Below are 19,429 nucleotides of genomic sequence, written 5' to 3' on the forward strand. Positions count from 1 at the left end.
AGGACTCACAGCTTTCAATCCCTCTCCTGATTATCTGCTCCGCCAACCTGCATAACACAGGCCAGCAAATTTCACACAGTATTTCTGCATCGTGTCCCTCGTGTTTTGCGGGGAGTTTTAAAAGGTCACAAACGAGCCTGTTCAAATCAATTGGGCTAATCCTGGAGTAAAGTGCTGCTTGACAAGGATAGCAAGAATACAAGCATAACCTATAAGTTACCGATCCATAATAAACTACTGCAAGGCTTGAGTAAGGATAGATTGAAGGGGGCCTTGTATCTTGGGAGCTGCACATCTGCCCTTTTCTGTACAGCCTTGAATACACAACCGGGAAACCAACCCTTCTACTTTGATTGCTTTCCTACTTCTTGTGCACTGGGTTGGGCTTTATCGGCACACGGTAGGGACGAAAACAAGCCACTATTCATAAATAAGTAAAAAAGGAACACTGCTGCTTAGTCACCTTGAGTGGAGGAGATTTCCTAAGTTTCAGCAATGAGTTTGGTTATCTCTGTGGGCAGCTCATGTTGTGTGGAGGAAAGGGGAGCCCTGAGTTTGCACGCTGAGAGATAATATTAATGGAAAAGAGGGGCGGGACTGGAAGGCGCTTGGTCAGGAACATTCAAGGTTGCCTGCAAGCTGTCGGGAGCTGTAAGACTTGAGCCGGCGCACGTAAGATGGCAACAGCTTTAGCACCCTCCGTACTGACGCTAGGCAGAGCTCAGTGCTGCTGCGCGTGTATCTGTTGCTGTCCATAAGCCCCACGGTGGGGACTGGTGTGCTTTGTTTGGGAGTTCGAAAAGAGAAAATAAATACAGGAGCATATACGGTGAGTCTGAAATACTGATACTGTTCTGGCCAAAGAGGCAACGCTGAGAATTGGTTTTCAGTCTCTAGATCTGGCATTTGAGACTAATGCAGTCAAATGCAGACATGATTGCCTGTTTGATATGCATCGCTATTTCCATGTGGTCCACTTTGCTCTGCTCTGAGTAAACACACCCCAGTGCTGGCAGGGATTGCTTTTTGTCTGCTTCCAGCAGCTGCATCTTTGTTTGTCTGTGAGCGGCTTTGCCGAGTTTCAAGTTAGGATCCCAATGAAGATTTAACAAAGCACCAAACTGCAAAGGCAAACAAAAGAAAGAAAAAAAAGACACAAACATGTAATGAGTAAAATCACGTTGGGTGACCATGAGAACATGGGACACTGGGAACTGCTCGTGAAGACAATTTGCTTTAAAAGAAGCTATCGCAGTGCATTTCACTTCTGAAAAGCCCTCCTGCTTTCCTGTGTTTCTGCGGGCTGCCTGTTGTGTGTGGATGAGGAGGATTCAGCATCCCTGCGCATCTAAGTCCTGCCACTCTTGCCGAGTCAGGCAGGGAGCATTGCAGGGTCTGCAAGCTTTCTGCAGTGGCTGAAAGGGATATTGTGAGACACAAGACCCTTTATTTGGGGAGCAGCTTTATTGCCTATTTAATACACTCCCAGAGCAGAAAACATGAGTCAAGTATTTACTTTAAGATTTAGGCTGAACACTACAGTAATCCTGAATAATCCCAGAGTTCTCTGTTAGTGTTAGGTTTTAATGAACAAGCCCAAACTGAGGAATGCTTTAGCTCCCTGTGTAACGTAACTCATTGTTTAAGGTCTTGATTAAATTTTTTCTTTGTCAAAGAACAGGGCATGTTTTGTAAATTTTCTTTGCAACCATAGGAATCCCTTCTTTTTAAGGAATTTCCTTAAGTCAATGAAAACTAAACCTTCTTTTCTACATATTGCCTGAGAATACGCCGTATTTGATTACAGATCTGTTAGAATTCAAGACTGAAAAAGCAGAGTTTTCACGGGTTCCCAGGCCATGTTCTTTGCACAGTTTGTGGGACCGGGCAGCCCTGCCAATACTGCCTCACCGCCCCTCTCCTGGGGAAGCCCCTGAAAGCCGCTTCTGCCTCCATGTTTCCTATAGGAAAGCTGGATCTTGAAGGAAATTTAACCCGCACAGTCTAAAGGCTTTGTCCTGAACATGCAATAGCATTTTCCAAACAGGATGCTTATGGGTAGACCTCATGCACTTTGAGCTGAAAAAGCGAAATAAACCTTAAACGCAAAGCTCTTTCTTGGTTTTTCAGCCTCTCCTTGCTGGTCTGGTGGTAGCAGGTTTTCCTGGTAGCCCGCCGTGGGCTCTCCCACCTTAGTCTCACACTCGTTTCTAAGCCATGGGAGGCTTATCATTCCCTTCGATATCTTTCTTCTTATCAGGACTATAAAACTGGCTATTGCCTTTTCAGGTTTCTAGGGAAACACCTCCTCCTTTAACTTTTCTTCTGATCCAACTTGTTGGCAAACCGTTCTTTAAAAGCACAGATGCACAGACTACAGGCATAAAAATCCCAATTTCTCAGATTTTCACAGCTAATGTCAGATATGATTGCAAAGGAGCAATATATAGCACATGCCACTATTCAGTGTTTACATAAGCATGCAATGTTAATCTCTGTAGTACAAAATGGGCGGTTAATAGAGTTAAGCTTGACAGCGAGCTTCTGCTTCTCTAACCCTTCAGTTTTAAGGCTGGAACAAGAAGGTGTGATCCCATGATGGTTAAAACAGAGTAAAAAACAACGGGGCTGGTCTAAGCACCAGGTACCAACTCTCCCCCAGAAACTCGGGGTCACGTAAGAGTTACAAATCATTGGGATAGACTTTCAAATCGTTCGTTGTTGGTGCCTTTCCAACCACTACCACCACTGGTGGTAATTCCTCCTTGGAAAAATCCCTCCCAAATACCCATGACCTGCTGGCCCGCAGCATTAACTGCAATTTCCCCCTTAGCGTGATTAATGCGCATCCCCGCTAGATGTCATCGTTGCTTCTGCAAATCTCATGGGTTTTGATTAAATGCATTTAATGAACGTCCCTCATTTAGACGGGCCTTCACCGCGCTGGTGGGAGACTCCCCTCCCAGCTGGCACCTGAACCAAACACTTTCTGTAGGAGATTTGCACCAAAATGCTTTTGATTTCATTAGGAGGATTTGTCATGCCGATACGTGTCGGCAGGAGCCCAGCGCCTGGCACCGCTTTCCAAAAAACCACTGAGATCATTGGAATTGTTCAATTGTATTTACTCTGTTGGAAATACAGCTATTTATAATTAAATATGACCCAGAGCAGCCTCAATTTAATGTAGCCGCAAAGTCACTGCAGGTTGCAGGGCCGATCTCCCGACAAGGTGCTCTGGTCTGAGGCTGCAGGACCCAGCGCTGGTGCGAGGCAGGGTCCTGGCTTCGACAAGAGCCTGCTCTGCAGGAGCAAAAAGAGTATTTCTTATTTGCAATTTATTCAGTTACCTGGTTAAGGATAGCTCAAGAAGCTAACTGACAACTGAAAAAGCAGGAAAACTTGTTTTCTTCCTTTTACCTAAGAAAGGAAGACAGCTGAGGATGAGAGCTAGCACTTCTGAAATCTTGAAATCCAGGGAAAAAAGTCCAAATCCAATTACAAAAAATGCTCATTTATTTAATAAATTAGTTTTAATTTTTTTAAAACTGTAAGTTCTGTGTCTTTTCCTGTATGCATTCAGGACAATTAAGATATTTTGTACAGTAAAAATAAATTTTAAAGCACCTGTTTACTCATTCTCAATTGCAACCCAACCTCCATCCAGTCTGACCTAAGTGAAAAATAACCTTGTTAAAAAAAAGCATCATTCACCATTTCTAATAGTTTTATTAAAAAGATAATTAGGAATCTGAATAAATGCATATAAGATACAGACTCACTTGAATAATAAAAGCTACAGGTACCCTCCTGCTTAGTCACATCTAATTAATTCTAACAGTTGCTGAAATCAATCTTTCTTTAAAATTCAATAACTATGGAGACCCAATGTAAAAAGAAAATAAAAATACCAGATAGATTTTTAAAATGAAGCTTTCCTGATTGTTGAACTCCGTCATTGTTAAAATTAATCTTTTCAATCCATCCCTGGAATATACAGTTAATTGTCTCTTCTAAATACAATGCACAGTAGGCAATTACCCTTTTGCAGCTACATCTCTGCATTCAGCTTTTTCATTAAATTATAATTATAATGGATCTTCGAAGTTGTCATGAAAATGAAGGATTAGTAGCACTGAAAATGAGAGTTTAATGGCATGAACTAAACATCAGCTATGAGCAGCTTCTGTTTGCATTTCAGCTCTGGCCTCTTACCCCGTTCCCATTTCACTTTTGGACTTGCCTGAAGTGAATAAAGAGCAGGGAGCCAAATTATGCAGTGAACTTTGTTATTAAAACAGCATGGAGTAATACTTTGAACTTGAGAGAGATTTACTTTTTTTTTTTTAGTCCATCGTGGCAGTGGAATAACAACATCTCTGTGTCACACAGGGCTTTCTTGGGGGCCCATCTGGCACTTGCAGATGGGTCCTTTCATTGCTCCAACAAGCACGTGCTCTCCCACATCCAGCTTACCTTTGCTTGCACTAGCAAGAGTTGAGTTTTGTCCTAAAATTTGTGTCCTTTTATGGAAATACAGTCTTGCTGTGGCCCGACTCCGCTGCAAGGTCACTCCGGAGGGGTGGTTTTAGGGTGCAGCTCAGCTCATCAAACTGCCAGCAAATCCAGTTCCCCTGACCCCTCGCTTCGGTGCTCACTGGCACAGGGAGTCAGGGCACTCAACCAACCCAGCCAGAAGCTATTTTAATTTTTGAAATGAGCTCTTGGTTGCTACAGCTCCCCGAAGGGCTGCGTGGTCAGCGGGTACCAGTGCCAGCGCTGCGGTCCTGCCCAGCCACAAGTGGGATGGGGATGGGAATGGGGACAGGAATGGGGACCCGACCATGTGCCTTGGGGGATGCGGGCAGGTGAATGGGCTCAGCTACATCACAAACCCACACGCTTAAGATTGCATTGCATCCAGTGAAGACATGACCATGGGATGAATTTGTTCAGTAAGCTGATCTGATTGATCAGAAGCATCCCAGAAAGCACCTCCATGAAAGAGTACAATAGAAAAGAATATTTCAGTTGAACGGGACCTATAACAATCACCTAGTCCAACTGCCTGACCACTTCAGGGCTGACCAAAAGTTAAAGCATGTTATCAAGGACATTTCCAAATGCCTCTTAACACTGACAGGCACAGGGCACCAACCACCTCTCTAGGAAGCCTGTGTTTGACCGCTCTCTCTGTAAAGAAAGGCTTCCTAGTAGTTTTCTGTTGGATCTGCTAGTTGAGCTGACTCGCCCTGCGGACCTCTCATCACTAGATCTGGTGTAGGATGGGAGGAAAGGACACAGCTGGGGCAGCTCAGCATGGGATCACCCTACTGTGACCACCCCACACAGATCAGCTTAAACAAAATGCTGGCTCACACTCACCTACGTGGGCAGAGATGCCAGAAGCTGCAGTTCTTGCCTCGCTCACTTGCTCCCCTCCTTCTCTGGTCTGTCAACCATAGACCCCTGCACTGGCTCCAGCCAGCCAACTGAAAACCAGCTACGTGCCTTTTTCCGGACTGTTCTGCGGCTGCATCAGCTCATTTAAGCTGGGATTTATGGCTCCCAGAAGTGCCAGTCCCGATGCAGAGGAGATTTGAAGACCAACCGGCTAGAGGTGGTGGGGAAGAACAGAAACGCCTCTTGGAGCAGCAGCATGGTCTTGTGTCAGCCACCCTCCACCCAAACCTTGGGCCTGTCAGGACTTCATCGCTCTTCATGCTCACGTTTCCCCCCTCTTTGGCCTGCCCCTTCTTATCTGCATGAGCTTCTGCTCTGCTGGGGACTCCTCTGCTCCCGTCTTCCTCCGGACACTCACTGGGACCATTTTGGTCCCTGCCCACCAAACCCTGACGAGGCTCAAGGATTAGTTTGACCAGCTTAGGCTTGAACTGATCCAACCTCCACCTGCCTCCAGCAGGAATGAGCTCCTGTGCAGGTACCCGTAATGACTCCATCACCTCTGACACCTCCAGGGCTGTGCATAGGCTCCTCTTTACCCTTCTTTCTGCCAGTGGCAGCAATACGTCCCTTTGCCACAGGACAGTCCTGCCTGGATTTGATGCACGACAAACCTTAATAATAACAACTCCCGGAAGAACTGCAATCATCACAAAATTTCTGCTGTGCCTGCAAGGCGTACTTCTTTGACCTTGCTTTTTTCCAAGGCAAGCAGTATATGATACCTGATAATATATTGCACTGGCCTACGTATCAGTAGATAATCTCCAGAAATTAAAATTTGGAAAAAGCATTTACTTTATTTCTGCAGAATAAGGGCCAGCAATTCACTGTACAGCAGCCGGGAGATGTCCAGCAGCTTCCTCTGGTGCCCAAAGCTGGAGAGGGCAGCTCGGCTCCCTGCTGCACACCGAGACCCAGTCTTGGTGTCTGAGTGTGTATCTGAGTAAGAGATCTGGGACTTGCCGCAGGACAAGCCCATGTCAGGAGCAATTTAGGAGTGATAATGAGAGGAGTAACCCTGATTGACAGAGGGAACAAGGGGTTATCGTTGCCCTCCGAGGCCGAGAAAGCCCAAATGTGATCGGCTGCCTCTGAGCCGGGCTCGTCTCCAGGGCTGGCAGCCAGCGCGGTGGGCGAGCTCACCCTGACGGGTCGCACATGGGGTGCAACTTCCCTGGGGTGGGGATGGCAGGTTGCAAGGCCGTGGAGAGGTGTGGGGAGAATGGGGGTCGTGGGGTCCTGCCTGTGGGACCCTGCAGGGGCTGGGGTGGGTTGAGAGCAGCGCTGCACTGATCCCAGTGATTTAACCCCAGCTTTGTGCTGGTGACGGGCTCTTTTTGTTGTCGTTTTCCTTCCCTTTCTTTGAGATGTGAGGGTGACTGCTGACGGCCAACAGCTCAATGTTTGGGCTAAACACAAAATAACATGTTTGGTTTTTTCCCCCACAAATTGCAAACAAGGTGTTCCTCTGCGGTCAGCCCTGGGCAGCAGATGAGCAAACAAACCCGTGACCAGTACTACTAACACGTGGCTGGTGGCTGCCCGCACGCGATGGGATGGTGGTACACTGCTCCCGTGGAGCAGAAGGTCTCCCAGCACCCAGTACCGCGGCCTCGATGGCCAAAAATAGCCGGGCTTGTTGCAGGGAGGGCGATACTGCCGGGGGGGCTGGGGCCACGCTTCAAGGGACAGTCTGTCACACAGTCAGAAAACACAACAGCATCTTATTTAGCATGCATTTCCCTTGGTTTCAGGGAAACTATTTACAAATAAATACCAAATCGTTTGCTTAGAAGAAGAAGACTTGGGCAAAAACCTGCTGTACCGCTGCGCAAGCATTTGGTAACTCAGGATCCTCTCGGTGGGTTTAAGGGAGAGGACGTGTCCCCTAACACTGCTTTTAAAATAGACCAGTGTGTAAATGAAAGAGCAATTTAAGGACTCCGGGCGATGCAGGACAGCAAACGTTTCTCAAAATATGGGAGCTGTCCCCACACAAATTATAACAGATGGCAGTTTACTAAATATATCTGCAATGCCAAAAGAAACAGCTAAATACCGAAACAAGAGGTCACTGCAGTCTGTCTTCCATGTACCACTTTTCTTTCTGATCCACAAGAGCTTTTCACCACCAGGACTGAAAGACGAAGCAGAGACGTAAAGTGTATGCGAGTGTCTGTCAGGGATTCCCTTTTTGGCAAATGCTATCAGTTGTGCCTTCGAGGGTCAGTGGAGTATCTCATTATAGTCCCTACCTATCCCCCGTGACCAAAAAAGTCACAATTGCCCAGAAAATCTTACACTGAAGACAATGGCAACTTTACACAGGTAAGGACTGAATGAGACTTTCAAGCTAGAGACCAGGATAAATTGGAAAATAATAAAGGTAATGAAAAGTTAATTGTACCTCTTGCCCTGAGTACATTTTAAATATTGTCTGCTTTTCAGGCTTGTGCATAAATACGCATAATTCTGCATCTTTAATTGAAATGTGTATTCAGCTCGGCTATTCTTCTGCTGACAGCTCAGTGGAGTTAGACTGTTAATAATCATAACAATTATTTAGTGGTACTGTGATCCTCCTAAGAGATTGAAGCCATGCTCTAAGATTATAGAAACCTGGAACCAAAATATATTCCCAGCCCAAGAGCTGAAATCCAATCACAAATTTTATGGTAAAAACCCCCTTTATAGCCTTTTGTATGAAATACCAGCCTAAGGGAGTCAGGAACCCACACTGAACTGAAATTTTTAGAAACCATAAATCTAATTCCCTCAGTCCTTCTTGCAAATCTCAGTCAACTTAGTCATCGGTGAAGAAATAATCATTTTAGTGGGACTCCTAAATAGCCCCCTGCATAGGTCTCATCCCAAGTGAGAGCAGTACACGGACTAGGGCAGTGTTCAGGCAGGCTCATGTTTGCCTGAGCTTTAATCCTCTTGCAGACAAAATCCTGAACTTGAATGCATGGAAAATTGCTGTTGCTAATCTTATTTCGCAGGAAAAAACTGATGTACTTCAACCAGAATCTGGCAAGGTACAGGCTTTTAGCTTTTGACTTAGAAGAAATCTTGTATGCATATACACTTCACTTGCTGGTAAAGTTTCTGGAATTACACTTTTTCCTTTAAAATTTTGAAGATGCAATGGCAGCCTGAATTCCCCTTTTCTGTGTTATGTATCACTGCACAGTGGCAGCAGGGCAGTAGACATTTCATAGGCCATAAAACCAGAATGGGCTTAATCCTCTTCTCACACTAGATTTACATTTGTGTGACTGTTAGTAAAGTTGGCAGTAAAGATGTTGACAGAGCTGAGGGCTGGCTGGGGCCCAAGGGCACTGATTTTTAAAGGTGGTGGTCGGGATAACTAAATCCTGCTTCCAAAGAAGCCTTAGCCCCACTTCCTACCCTCGAGAGGTTTTTTGTTCTCCATTGAATCATGGTGGAAAATGGGCTGTAGCCACCCAGGACAGGTAGGCGTTGCAGTGGAAGCAGAGGCAAACCAAACCGCTGCTGCCTGAGAGCTGCTCAGGGGTGCCGTTCCCCCAAGATGGAGGTGTGAGAAGGGTGCTCGGTATAGTATGAGTGGGAGGCAAGTGCTGGCATTTCTTCTGCAGTCCTCAGCCCAGGTGTGTCCTAGAACTATCAAGACCTGCAGCTACAGAGAAAGGGCCTTTTCCTGGAGGTGGCAAGGAAGGGAAAGGCTTGCCAAGAGATTAAACCAGTTGCTGCTCAAAGTTAAACTACTGCAGTTCTTGTCTGAGCCTCAGAGAAAGGTCTTCAGTGGTGAGAGGAGGCCATCAAATGAAAAATGCGTAAGCCCTTGGGTGCCTTCTGCTGCCCAGTTTTGCTGTACAAGCACCTGGAGCTTGCAGATGGCCCATTGGAGCTATTTTGCAAAGCTTGCTTGCCCAGCCACTGTTATTTCCTCGTATGGCCTGCAGGTTCCTGAGTCCAGACCTGGCATTTGACCACTATGCTGGCTTTCTCCAGCTTCTGCTATTGTCAACTGAATACGGTGCTTCTTGGCAGGTTTCTCTCACCCAGCTTCTGAAAAATAGAGCCAAAACGGAGATGGTGAACTGCTGGTGGGATGCAGTGTGCTTGGGAGGCACCAGCCAGCCTTGGAGCATGAGGGTGAAGCTGATAGGACCAGTGTGGTCTTGACTGCAGGCTCGTTACAGTGCTCTTACAAATATACTGCAGTACAAGTGCTGCAGCAGTGACAGTCTAAGGATAGAAGTGGTAATATTTTTTTATTAGACGGACTGAAAAATGTCAATAAACTTTTAGGTTTAAGATAAGGGGATACTGAGCCCAAAACCTTGCCTAAGTTTACTGATGAGATCGGGTCAAGGTCTTACAGACTCTTAAAGGTCCCTTAAGACCTTGACCCAATCTTATGGTGAGTCTAACAGACTCCTAAAACAGTCTCCTAAGCCCACTACGCCCATCAGGAACGCAAGGCTTCAAGTGGGATCTAAAAAGGCCCTTAAGTACCTGAAGCAAGACTTGGACAGGTTGGAGGTACCTCAGTAAAAAACTGTGATCCGAGACTCCACTCAGCTGGTATTGAGGGCTGTGGGTGCTCCGCTTTGAAGTTTAATTTTCAGGGTGGAACCTGAAGTTATGTCTCTTTGTGTAACAAACTCACCTTGCCTGTAATCAAGGAGCTGGTGCACTTTGGGAGGTGGGAAAACGTAGACTGGAAACCCTTATTCATGCACAGCACCTGCATTATAAATGGAGCAAGATGAGCGCTGCTCAGTTCAGATTGCAGGTACCTGTCCTCAGGAGACTAACCTTGGCTGTGCCTCCGTATAAGCGGAGTTCAGTGCCTCTGCTCTGAAAAATTTGGGAGTTCAGACCAAACTGTGTGTTCAGCATTGGTTACCTTAAGACAGCTAACCCCTTGAAACACCTCACTCATGCAGTGCTGTATAGGAAGATGGAAGTGCCTGGTGCAGGCTCCTGGATGCTGCTGTAAGGTTCAGGCACTAATTTGTAAGAGTAGAAGTCTTCAGTTTGTCCTGTCTTTAGCCAGGAACCATAGTCCACAGGCAAAATCAGGGGAAAAGGGGAACTGAAGAAAAGGTGAGGATATTTACTTTCAGAAGTGTAGATTTACTAATTATGAACATATTCTAGGAGATTTCTTAAAGATTTGCTGCAACTTCAGGGTTATTAACCTATTTTTCTCTTTTGGAGCTGTACTTCTGTCCTTAAATTAGCTCATGACCTAACAAAGCATTTAAGCATGTGCAGCTTTAACCATCTAAGCGCTTCCACTGACTTCAGCAGAAACAATCGGGTGTTAAAGGCAGCGTCCATGCCTAAGTGGTCTGCCGGATTGCCGTCTTACACACTGGCAACAGCGTCATACAGAAATGTTTAGATTAAATGGGAGGGGAAATGGAAGCATTTCTAACATGATTACAGTCAGATTTCCTTTTATGTTTTGCAGAGGAAAATAGTATGCAAATGCTGCACGTGCCTACATGGATTCAACCTTTCTTTCCTCTTTTTTGATCTCCCTAATTCTGGCAAACAAGTTGCTTACGATTGCTGGAGAGAAACTCTCCCCAAGGCATTGGGCCATGGACATTTTTAGAGGGGCACTGTGATTTAGGCACACCCCTGTTCACCTGCTTCTGGCTATGCTTTCACACTCCAATGCTCTTCCTCCAGTTGCACCTCGGTGGAGACGAGGTGAATTGTGCCTGGGAACTGAGCCAGGGTGAAAATAACTGAGGTGGGGAGGGTGCTGCTTTTTTTAAGCAGTCTCCTGGTCTGTTTGACGACACAACGGCACAAAGAGCTGCCCCAGCACAATGGAGGGAGCATAAACCAACCGCTCCATCAAAGCGCTGCCCCCGAAAACGATGTCTGCAAAAATGCAGCCTTATTTCCTCGATGTTGCTGTGCCAGCAGGGTGGAAGGTAGGAAAGTCCAAAGGTGAGTTCCTACAGTCATCCCTCCCTTCCCTCTCCTGCAAGGGACGGGGTGAGCGGAGAGGAGCTGGGCATGGAGGCTGAGGTTTCTGGCACGGTGCTGATCCCTTGTTCTCTTGCTGTATCATCCTGTTCCCAACTCCAGCTTGTGCTGTGCGTTCCCATCTCTCTGCTGGAGCCTGCTGCCCCCTCAGTCGTGCTGACATACCTTTCTGTGTGTCCATACTGCAATGAAATTCTGGGAGCAATCCAGCTGAAAACAAAGTATTCTTCTTCTGGGCTAATTTTCATCTGGCTCCCAGCTCCAGCTCATACACCGTGCCAGCATGGCACAGGGGGTTGCACGCAGGGGAAAGAGGAGGGTCACCAGGCCAAAGGTTTGTTCTTGCAGACTACAGAGCAAACACGACTTGGAGTATTCAAACAGACTTAGTTTACACAGCCATCACTATCCTTCAGAGTTAACACTTTATCCAGTGGACTTGGGGAATTTGATCTCCTTCCATTGCTAGAATCCAGTTGTGCAAATTCTGTATTATAGAAGGGATGTCCTACCATGAAGCTCATGCCGTTCATCCACGTGGGACCTGCAAGTGCAAGATACCTGGAGGCAAGATATCTGACATCCTGCAGCATCCAGCTCTGAGTTTGCTGTTCAGGGTGGTGTGGGAAGGCTGGGGCAAGACACACTGCTGAATTGATCATACACTCGTTCAGGAGGCATGCAGGAATTGTGAGGGCTTCTCATCCCCACCGCAGTTACCTTCACCATTGCTGGCTGTAGCCTGCAGTGCTGCTCTGCAGCTCTTTTCCCCACTGCCCAGTGCATCCATCCAGGCAGCTCATTTTGGACACCCATGGGCAGTAGGTGAGAGCCCTGCTCGCACACCTTCCAACTGTTCACCTTCCACAAAGGCTGATCCATGGCAGTCACTTGCTAGCCTCGCTGGTAGCACCCATATACCTGTCAAAGCATGAGTCTGAGCACAGGGCTTTAGCAGTTCCTACCTGGAAGGCTGTGTATAGAGAGACAAAAGCTTATTTTCAGAGTGTCAGGTTGTACTGTGTAATCAACAGCCGGAAGATTTGGATATAAAGTAGGCACATATGACTTAATTCTACCTTTGTGTCCCACACCTTTTTTTTAATGGTATTACTATTTAATTGCTCGCATTATGCCTGTCCAATAATATCATTTAGTGTTAGTAATACTTAGTGTCATATCTTCAAAGTGCTTTACAAGCCAGTTATGAAATGCATAATTTAAGTGAAGACAAGCACCTTGGGCTGGGACCTGTGCTAGTGTTTGACAAAGCCTGGCAGGTGCCTGCAGTGCTCTGTACGCTGGGATGAGGAGCTGTGTGATTTGTGGCAAGGTTAAGCCAGCAAGAAGAGCATGGAGCAATAATGGCAGGTGGTGTTCTCCAAGCTACAAAAGGTCAAGACTCCACAAGACTTCTTCTGCTGAATTTGATGGCATGCGGAAGAGTCTCAAGTGATCAAGAGGGAGGTTGAAATAATTCTTCAAGTAAGAGAGCTTGGCTTCGATACTGCATCTTCTTTCCTTCCTTAAACACAAGACTGAAATCTGGCAGTCAAAAGTAGTAAATCAGTCAGAAATGCCTTTTTCATCTCGAGGATATGCATTACAGTAGCCATACCACAGAAGTCAGGAAACTACAGCACAGCCTGAATGCAAGCCCTTTGCTTTCGGTTGTGTCCATGGAGCACCAAAGACAACTGTGTCACTATACAAACACTAATTAATCCTCAATAAAACAAGTAAAAAAGTACACAAAGATCACTCACGGGTCGATTTGTTCCAAGGACAGTATGAATCGGAGCAGGTGTTTGCCAAGGCAGGGCAGTCAAGTTGTAACCAGCTTTGACTGACGCTTCTGCAAGACATCATGTTCTCGGGCTCCAGCTGCAATAGCACTCCAAAAGGTGCAGGGTTCACTTTTGCCTGAGAAAGAAAAGTTTCCTTACAGAAAATCAGGGCTCCAAATCTGGCAGAGTTTCTTTAGACACATCTGTGGGTATAAAGAGAAGCTTGAGTAAGTAGGTCCATTTGGCTTTGTAGCCTTCAAATACAGGACCTCACTTACTTCCACTTTTTGAAGTTGGGTGATGTTTTAACAGCACAGATTGAGGAGAAACCCGATGTATCGGCACTGGCAGGAAGTGGCTTTTGGAACGTTACATTTTTCTTTGGATATCCGGCTGACCTCTGGGTGTGTAAAGCAAATCTCAATCTCTATATTTATACCCTCTCATTTTGTGAAGTCTACGGCCAAAAGCTATCCAGCATCAAATGGAACAAATCTAATAAATTCCTTCCTCTCCTCTCTCCAAAAAACCCTCCTCTGAAGTTCTAAAAAACCCCTAATTTTCTCCACATTCACATAACTGTCCCCCATCTACCCTTTCAGAGTTCTGGCTGGGCAAGGCCAGGTGATGGTGATGCTGTCCCTGGAGCTGAGGAAAGAGCCCGAATCTGAAAGAGCGGGGAAAGCAGCTCGTGCCTGGGATCTGTGCTTGAGGCGACGACGGGATCTGAGCTTGGGGAGGGCTATGGAGGCCGTGCAGGAACTGGAGAGGTCTCCAGTTTTTGCCCGCTTATATTCCTGATCTTCTAAATTTGGTTTGGGCATGCTGCAGATTCGTGACAACCCAAAGTAAATTATTTCTTCGTATCACCCGTGACCCCAAATCTTCCCAGAAGAGAAACTGGTTCTTATCACTACACAGCTTTTCTTACTCACTTCCAGCACAACCCTTTACCCAAAACCCAGGGACACAGGCAGCACTTGTGGCCTTGCCTCGCCGTTTCCAAGGGGTGGGACGAGCAGCGCTGCCCCGGTTAGCGCCGGTAGGGAAAACACCGGGAAACCCCAAGCCCGAAAACCAAACCTGGCGAGGACAGGAGTGCGTGGGGAGCAGGCGACCGTCCCCCTCGCTGTGGCCGGGGCATCCCGTGAGACGGGCACAGCGGCGGGTTAACCCGGGAACCGCCGTCCCCGGGTGGGAGGCTGCACAGCCGCGGCAGCTCCGGCGCCAGCAGCTGCCCGCCCCGGGCGGGCACCGCACGCGTGGGCAGACCCGGCTGCTGCGGGGGACGGAGGCCGGCCCCGGGGAGGCCCTCCACCCCCTCCAGCCAGCCGCGGCGGGGGGAGGCGGAGCGCCGGGCCGGGCCGGGCTGCGGGGGCCGGGGCCGCGCCGCCTTCCCGCCCGCGGGAGGGGAGCGCGCTCGCTCGCTGGCCGGGGCGGGGAGCGGCCGGTCCCTCCTCCTCCTCCTCCTCCTCCTCCCGCCCACCCTCGCCGCCGCCGCCGCCCGCTCCCGCTGCCGCCGCCGATGCCGGGACTGCGCCCGCGGTGAGTCTGCCCCGCCGGGACCCGCCCGCGGGAAGTTACGGCGCGGCCCGGCTGCGCCTTTGTGCGGGGAGCGGTGGCTCTCCCCGACCGGGTCCCGCTCTCGGTCTCGGTCCCGGTGCCGCCGCCGCTCCCGCCCGGCCCCGCTCCCCTCCGCTGCTCCGCCGCGGCGGTACCTGCCGCTCTTTGTTCCCCGCCGCCGCCTTTGTTCCTTCGGTGCCGGCTTCACCTTCGGCACCGCCCGCGCCCCCCGCGGGACGCCGCTGCGCGGGGGGGGGGGGCGCGGAGAAACCCCGCTCCCGGACCGGCTTTCCGCCCCCCCCCCCTCGCCTCTCTCCCAGCCCTTTATACCGGGGAAACACAACGGCGGGGCAGCGGCGGGAGTTCGCTCGGCGGAGCGGGGGCGGGGGGGGGCACGGCCGGCGGCGGGAGCCGGGTTTTGTGGGAACTCCCGCCTCCGCCGGGCCCTGCCCTCCCCGGAGCGATGTCCGTCCGGCAGCGGTGCCGGGAGAGTTTCCCCCGGGAGAAAGCCGGAGTCGGCTTGTTTTGAGGCGGTGGGGAGGGAGCGGGCAGGGGGGTGCGTGCAGGTACACGGCGCTTCCCCGCAGCTCCGCGTCCTGCCTGGGTTATCGCTGATAAAGTCGTTATCTCTGGGGTTTCGTATTTGGAAACGGATGGTGGACAGTTACTGAAAGTTCTCACCGGAGGGAAAAGGAGTAACTACTTTCCTGCGAGGGCCACAGGCGGTGCAGGCGTTTCTCCAGTCGCTGTATTGTCAGCGCCTGGTCACTGCAGCTGCCCTGGGCAAAACGTTGTCTGCTGTGGGCTCACACTTTCTGTTCTTCCTACCGCACATGGGCTCCTTTCTCTTCCCCCACTTGCATGCCGTCCTCCCTCCCGCCTTCCCTCCCATCTTTCAAGGACTCTTGGCAGCCTCCCGTTTCCTCTCGGAGCAGTTATTACGGATCTGTGTTACTGCGGCCCATGGGATGCGGCACGTGGGGCTGTCGGTTTGTAACTCGGTGCTGACTTTGTGTCAGGCGCTGTGTGCGCGTGGATTTAAGGGAAGGCTCTCTGTCCTCCTTTCACCTCCGTGACTACAGCCGGGCTCACTCCTTTCCCTCTTCTCCCCAAACAGGGTCGTTCTTTCTTCTCTGTTTTGCCTGAGAGCTGCTGGAGGAATTGGGAGGTAGAGCAGGTGCACGTTCCTTGAGTTACTCAAAATGTACAGAGAAAAAACTTCGAGCAAGTTTGTTTGAGAGTTTCTCACAACCTTTGTCATGTCAATGACCATGCGTTCCTCATGCCTTTTCTCCCCTTTTTCAGGGTGCCTCGTGTCCCATCTGTCCTCACTCCCTCTTTCCATCCTTCCCGTGTTTTCCTCCCTCTCAGCTTTCAGGGCGATTTCCCGTCACAGGACAGACAGACAAAGACCTAAGTTCCATGAGCAGGATCTTGGCGAGTTATCGTGACCGTTGGCTAAGCTAACAAAACCGTAGCTTAGTGGGCACGTCTGTTTATACCTCTGTCTGAAATGCAATACCTGCAGAAGGGACGCACGTGGCCTCTGGCACCTGATTAGCTGAGTCACGGACTTCGGCCACTTCGGCTGGTTTTATAGCTCCGAGAAGGAGCACGGTGGCGGCTGTTAACGCTGCCCATAATAACAGTATCCGCCACCCCACAGGCACACACGCAGCCACCTCGCGTTGAAACCAGGGCAGCCTAAATAATTGATTTCCAAGGCAGAAGAAGGCATGTCGTAGCGGGAGGGGACGGGCTGGTGTGGAGTGAGCGCGCGCTGGCAGGGGAGCGGAAGCCCTGGCATCTGCAAGCGATGGCGGTGGGGACCAGTTGAAGCGGAGAGGGATGGGCAGTGGCACGCGGGAGTTTGGAGGCGTGATGGAAAATCAGCGGTCACTGCAATAAGTGTATTGCCCTGTACTGACGTGTACTGTGGCAATGTTTGGGCCCCCCTTCTGCAAGATGCTGCACAAACACGTGTTCAGAAGTGTATAAATGGTGTTTGTTCTTCCCTTCTTCATAATGAAGGGTAATGAATGATAATTGCCTTTTTACCCTAGTTATCTATAAAAACATGTTCAAAGTTCCTTTATTTAAACAGTTTTTACAAATAACCTCAGGAAACTGTATTTTAAGAGCTGTTGATATCAAACCGTGTTAAGAATTGAGCATGATGGTTTAAGAGGTGCAAAGGAACTTATTTTTCTCCAATTAAATCTGACTAAAAGTTCATTAAAGTAAATAAGACCTTTGTTGGTGTCAGTAGCACTTGGCCAGTCTTGTAGTGTGCTAGCGCTAGCTATTTTTTATTTATTTGTCAGGCAAAGATTTTAAGCGTAGACACAATGAAGTAGTTCAAGATGCGGCATGCATTACTGGCTAATGATCTAATAGGTTGAAAATGCTTTATCTCCCTAGTCGTTAATTTTAAGTTTTATGGTATAAAGGAAAGTAACAAAAGAAAAAATTGCTACTCTTCGTTCCTTTGAAGTTTTTCAACAGTGAGTTTTATGTTATTTCTTCCGATAGGTTTTTGGGGAAAGTTGCTTCTTGTTTCAGGAGAAAAATGCTTTGTTTTGGGGGAAAAATGGGCCACAGTTTAGCCCTTCTACTGAGTTCACTGTAAGTGTTGTAAAACCCCTTTACCAGTAATTAATTCCATAAACAGTGAATTTAGCTCCGCTTGGTTTCCTCACCATCTGAATATAGAAATGAATTAAAGAAAAAATCCCAGAGAGGGCATGAAGAAGCACAGCTTGGAAGATCAGGTATAAAGAGCCTCATTCATTTTGGTTTATCTGTAGTGCATGAATCATCTCCTGACATCTGTTTGCAGCGCTGTTTTCTTAGCAACTGTGGCTCTGTTTTAGATCTGGACTCTCAATGGCTGGGTTTGTATGGAGAGTTGTGAAGAGACGATCCAAACTCTTCCTAGCGAAGCTGTGCCTTTCAGCCCATTTACCCAATTTCTTTTCTTCCCTGAGGCACAATAAATACCAGTTTTAAAAGTCTACCAGCTGGGATGCTTTTTCTGTGTATGTGCAGAGAGATGCTTATCTGTTGCTTACCACAACAGAAGTGTTTCCCCAACATGATCTGGCAGCGTGGGAGAGCACCTATCAGGTTGCAATGGGTTGTGTCGTTTCTCATGTTGAAGGAACGAGCATTGTGTGCCACCACACTTGCCCTAGCTTTCCCGCGGTTTATTTTGAACCGTCACGGGACTTTTAGATGTGGGAGAGGACGTGGTCTCAGAGGAACGCTGGAAATGTAGACAGTGATGGCAAGGACCCAGTCCTAGCAACGTGCCTGTTGGAACAAGTAGTCGGATTAGGTGGTGGGATTATATGTGTGGAGTGTGGAGCTCTGTATGAGTAACATTTCAGGGCTGGATCCATAAGCTGTGATTAAAGAGAAGGTGACATTTCATACACCTCTCACCTAATCTTCCTTTGCCTGAATTTCATCACTGGCTGGTGTGGGTAGAAGACTCCTGTGACTGAGACAGAAGTGGCTGCGTAGCCACTGGGAGATCAAGTTGATCTGATTTTTGCCAGCTGTGCTCTGTGGAGGGGATTGAGACCCGGCTTGGGTCTGGGAGAGTTTTTTACTTCAGCTGATGTGGCTGAATTGGTCTGGAGTGTAAATACGTGTCTGGGAGTACAAGTGGTATGTCCATGCTAAGGGACAGGCTGTGTTCATCCCAATTCCTCCTGTGCAGACGTGCGGCTTCCCCAGAAGGAGCAGGAGATTATACCTGCTAGACTATGAATAAAAAAATACAGTGTATGTTACGCCGTAGGGCGTGGATTTGACTGCCTACCCTTCCTGGACTGAGTTGCATCTTGTGTAGCATGAAGGGTGTCAGCAGCAAGTAGTCGCTGTGAAGGATGAACGTGTTTTGGCTTGGGATAGTGTCGAGAGGGGAAAGACCCCCAATGTCTGGAGCATTTTGTCTGCGCAGGCATTGCAGAGTGGAGATGGGAAGGCTAAGCAGTGTCTTTGAATACTGGCCAGCTTCCCGCGACCTTCATGGTTTGCACACAAGTCCCAGTGTTAGTGAGGATACCAGGAAGACAGTCTCTATAGATCACCTAAATCCCAGTGTTCACAGCAGGAGTTGAAGCAAGCTCCCTCTGTGGAGATGCTAAAGGGCCAGGACAGGGACAGAAGAGGGAGTGGGGGGAAAAAACTTCTGTTTAGCTCAGCTGCATGCGCAGGAGGGGAGCAGAAAGCTGCGCTGGGGAAAAGGGCTGGTGCAGAACAGGGTGTTATCTCCCCACAGGAGGGGAAATGGGGCAGAGCTTTGACTCTGGGCTTAACTTCAGTCTCTGGTCTCTTGTAGGGAGGCATGTTTGCTTTCTAACCTTCCTGCAGCCTGCTGATAACTCCCTACACAATGCAGCTGCACAGATTGGCTCGAGAGGTTTTTAAGGAATTGCTGACCCTGATACAAGCAGTACTGTTTGTGGCCAGGGACGGGGAAGAAGAAAAAAGAATGGTATTAGTTATCCGAGCTTTAAGATTCAGGCTGCAAGTTCCATCAAAGGAAATGACAATTAAGACAGAAAACAAAGCACTTGTAATTACTTTCATGGAAGTGTAGGGAGGAG

General features: G+C 48.5%; 2 protein-coding genes across 2 annotated transcripts in view; one reads left to right on the forward strand and one right to left on the reverse strand.

The window, feature by feature from the left end:
• Positions 1-3,104: 3,104 nt before the first annotated feature.
• Positions 3,105-15,676, reverse strand: LOC115350149. Its single transcript, XM_030035464.1, has 5 exons — positions 15,642-15,676; positions 14,969-15,413; positions 13,230-13,386; positions 7,526-7,603; positions 3,105-3,303 (listed from the first exon to the last, which is right to left on the reverse strand). Exons 1-5 carry the CDS (start codon positions 15,674-15,676, stop codon positions 3,182-3,184), a joined length of 837 nt encoding a protein of 278 aa, XP_029891324.1. The 3' UTR covers positions 3,105-3,181.
• SYNE2 (spectrin repeat containing nuclear envelope protein 2) overlaps positions 14,765-19,429 on the forward strand; it is a 197,196-nt gene continuing 192,531 nt past the window's right edge. Inside the window, exon 1 of the mRNA XM_030007298.2 lies at positions 14,765-14,795. The gene's annotated coding sequence lies outside the window, so the exon portion shown is untranslated. The remainder of the gene's footprint in view (positions 14,796-19,429) is intronic.

Source organism: Aquila chrysaetos, chromosome 2 (assembly GCF_900496995.4).
Source record: "Aquila chrysaetos chrysaetos chromosome 2, bAquChr1.4, whole genome shotgun sequence".
Lineage (NCBI taxonomy): Eukaryota > Metazoa > Chordata > Aves > Accipitriformes > Accipitridae > Aquila > Aquila chrysaetos.

Bases quoted from the DNA above. Each gene is read 5' to 3' on its own strand.
- LOC115350149 (XM_030035464.1), bottom strand. From the start codon at position 15,676: ATGCAAGTGGGGGAAGAGAAAGGAGCCCATGTGCG. The intron at 13,387-14,968 runs GTACCGCCGCGG...TTTCTTTCTCAG, and splicing joins CGGGGAACAAAGAGCGGCAG to GCAAAAGTGAACCCTGCACC. The intron at 7,604-13,229 runs GTGAGTGATCTT...TTCGTCTTTCAG, and splicing joins TCCTTGGAACAAATCGACCC to TCCTGGTGGTGAAAAGCTCT.